This window comes from Juglans regia, chromosome 8 (assembly GCF_001411555.2).
Source record: "Juglans regia cultivar Chandler chromosome 8, Walnut 2.0, whole genome shotgun sequence".
NCBI lineage: Eukaryota > Viridiplantae > Streptophyta > Magnoliopsida > Fagales > Juglandaceae > Juglans > Juglans regia.
Genome location: NC_049908.1, coordinates 25879381 through 25880839, shown reverse-complemented (window position 1 = coordinate 25880839; position 1459 = coordinate 25879381). Strand labels below are relative to the sequence as shown.

Sequence of the window (1459 nt, the reverse complement as noted above, 5' to 3'; positions counted from 1 at the left end):
CATATCCCATGAGCTTTGAAATCCACTTGTGTTGAGCCTCAGTAGCCACCATCTGCTCCAATAAATGTTTCAATACTTGTTGGTCAGTTTTGATCTTGAATGTCTGACCCAATTGGTATTGCCTCCACTTGCCACTGCACATACCAACGCTAAGAATTCTTTTTCATAAGTTGACAAGGACAATGCCTTGCCCTTCAAAGCCTTGCTAAAAAAATCTATGGCTGGTTATCCTGAATTAACACAGCTCCTAGCCCCACCTCCAAGGCATCACACTCAATGGTAAATTCTTTAGAAAAATCTGGCAACTTCAAGACAGGAGGCTTTGCAACAACAACCTTCAAATGATTAAAGGCTTCTTCAGCTTCTACAGACCAAGCAAATGAATTATTCTTCAATAACAATGTTAATGGAGCAGCATTGGATCCATAACCTTTCATGAATTTTCTAAAGTAACCAGTAAGGCCTAAAAACCCTCTTAGTGCCTTCACTGTTTTTGGTATAGGCCAGTCAAGCATGGAAGAAATTTTAGTTGGATCAGCCATTACTCCCTTCCCAGAGATAATATGCCCAAGATAATCAACTTCAGTAACTGCAAACTTGCATTTTGATCTTTTTGCAAACAAGGACTGCTTCTGTAAAACAGATAATACTGTTTTCAAGTGTGCAAGGTGTTCCACCATGTTTTGACTATAAATCAAGATATCATCGAAAAAATCTAACACAAATTTTCGAAGATAAGGCTTGAAAACATGGTTCATCAACCCTTGAAAGGTTGCAGGTGCATTGGTAAGCCCAAATGGCATTACCAAGAACTCATAGTGGCCCTCATGAGTTCTAAACGTAGTTTTAGGTATGTCATCCTCCTTTACCCATATTTGGTGATACCATGATATGAGATCAAGCTTTGAAAAAAATTTTGGTCCATAAGTTCATCAAGCAGCTCATCAATAACAGGAATTGAGAACTTGTCTCTGATAGTAGCTTGATTGAGTGCTCGATAATCCATACACATCCTCCAAATTCCATTAGCTTTTTAACAAACAAAACAGGAGATGAAAATGGACTTTGACTAGTCTTATCACTCCATTCTTCAACAAGTCTAGCACAATTTTTTCTATCTCTGATTTCTGGTAGTAAGGATATCGGTAAGGCTCAAACTGGTGGCAATCCCACTGGTTCCTCAAATACTGACCAAAATTGCTACAACACTTCCTCCACTTCATCTTGCAACTCAACCTTTTTCCCGACTTGGTTCAACTACCACCAATTGCAATAACCACCCTTGCTTCCTAACAAAAGAGGACTTCAACAATTTAGTCACAGCTTCCCATTCTGTCACATCAGAATTAATACCTTGTAATGAAAACTTCCTGTCCTTAACTCCAAACTGCATAAACATTTTAGTAAAATCCCATTGAATGGAACCCAATGTCTTCATCCACTGAACGCCTAACACAAT

At 38.7% G+C, this 1459-nt stretch overlaps 1 protein-coding gene across 1 annotated transcript; it reads right to left on the bottom strand.

Moving 5' to 3' along the window:
* Positions 1-215: 215 nt before the first annotated feature.
* Positions 216-680, bottom strand: LOC118349217 (uncharacterized mitochondrial protein AtMg00860-like). Its single transcript, XM_035692836.1, has one exon. The coding sequence runs from the start codon at positions 678-680 to the stop codon at positions 216-218; it is 465 nt and encodes a 154-aa protein (XP_035548729.1).
* Positions 681-1459: the final 779 nt, after the last annotated feature.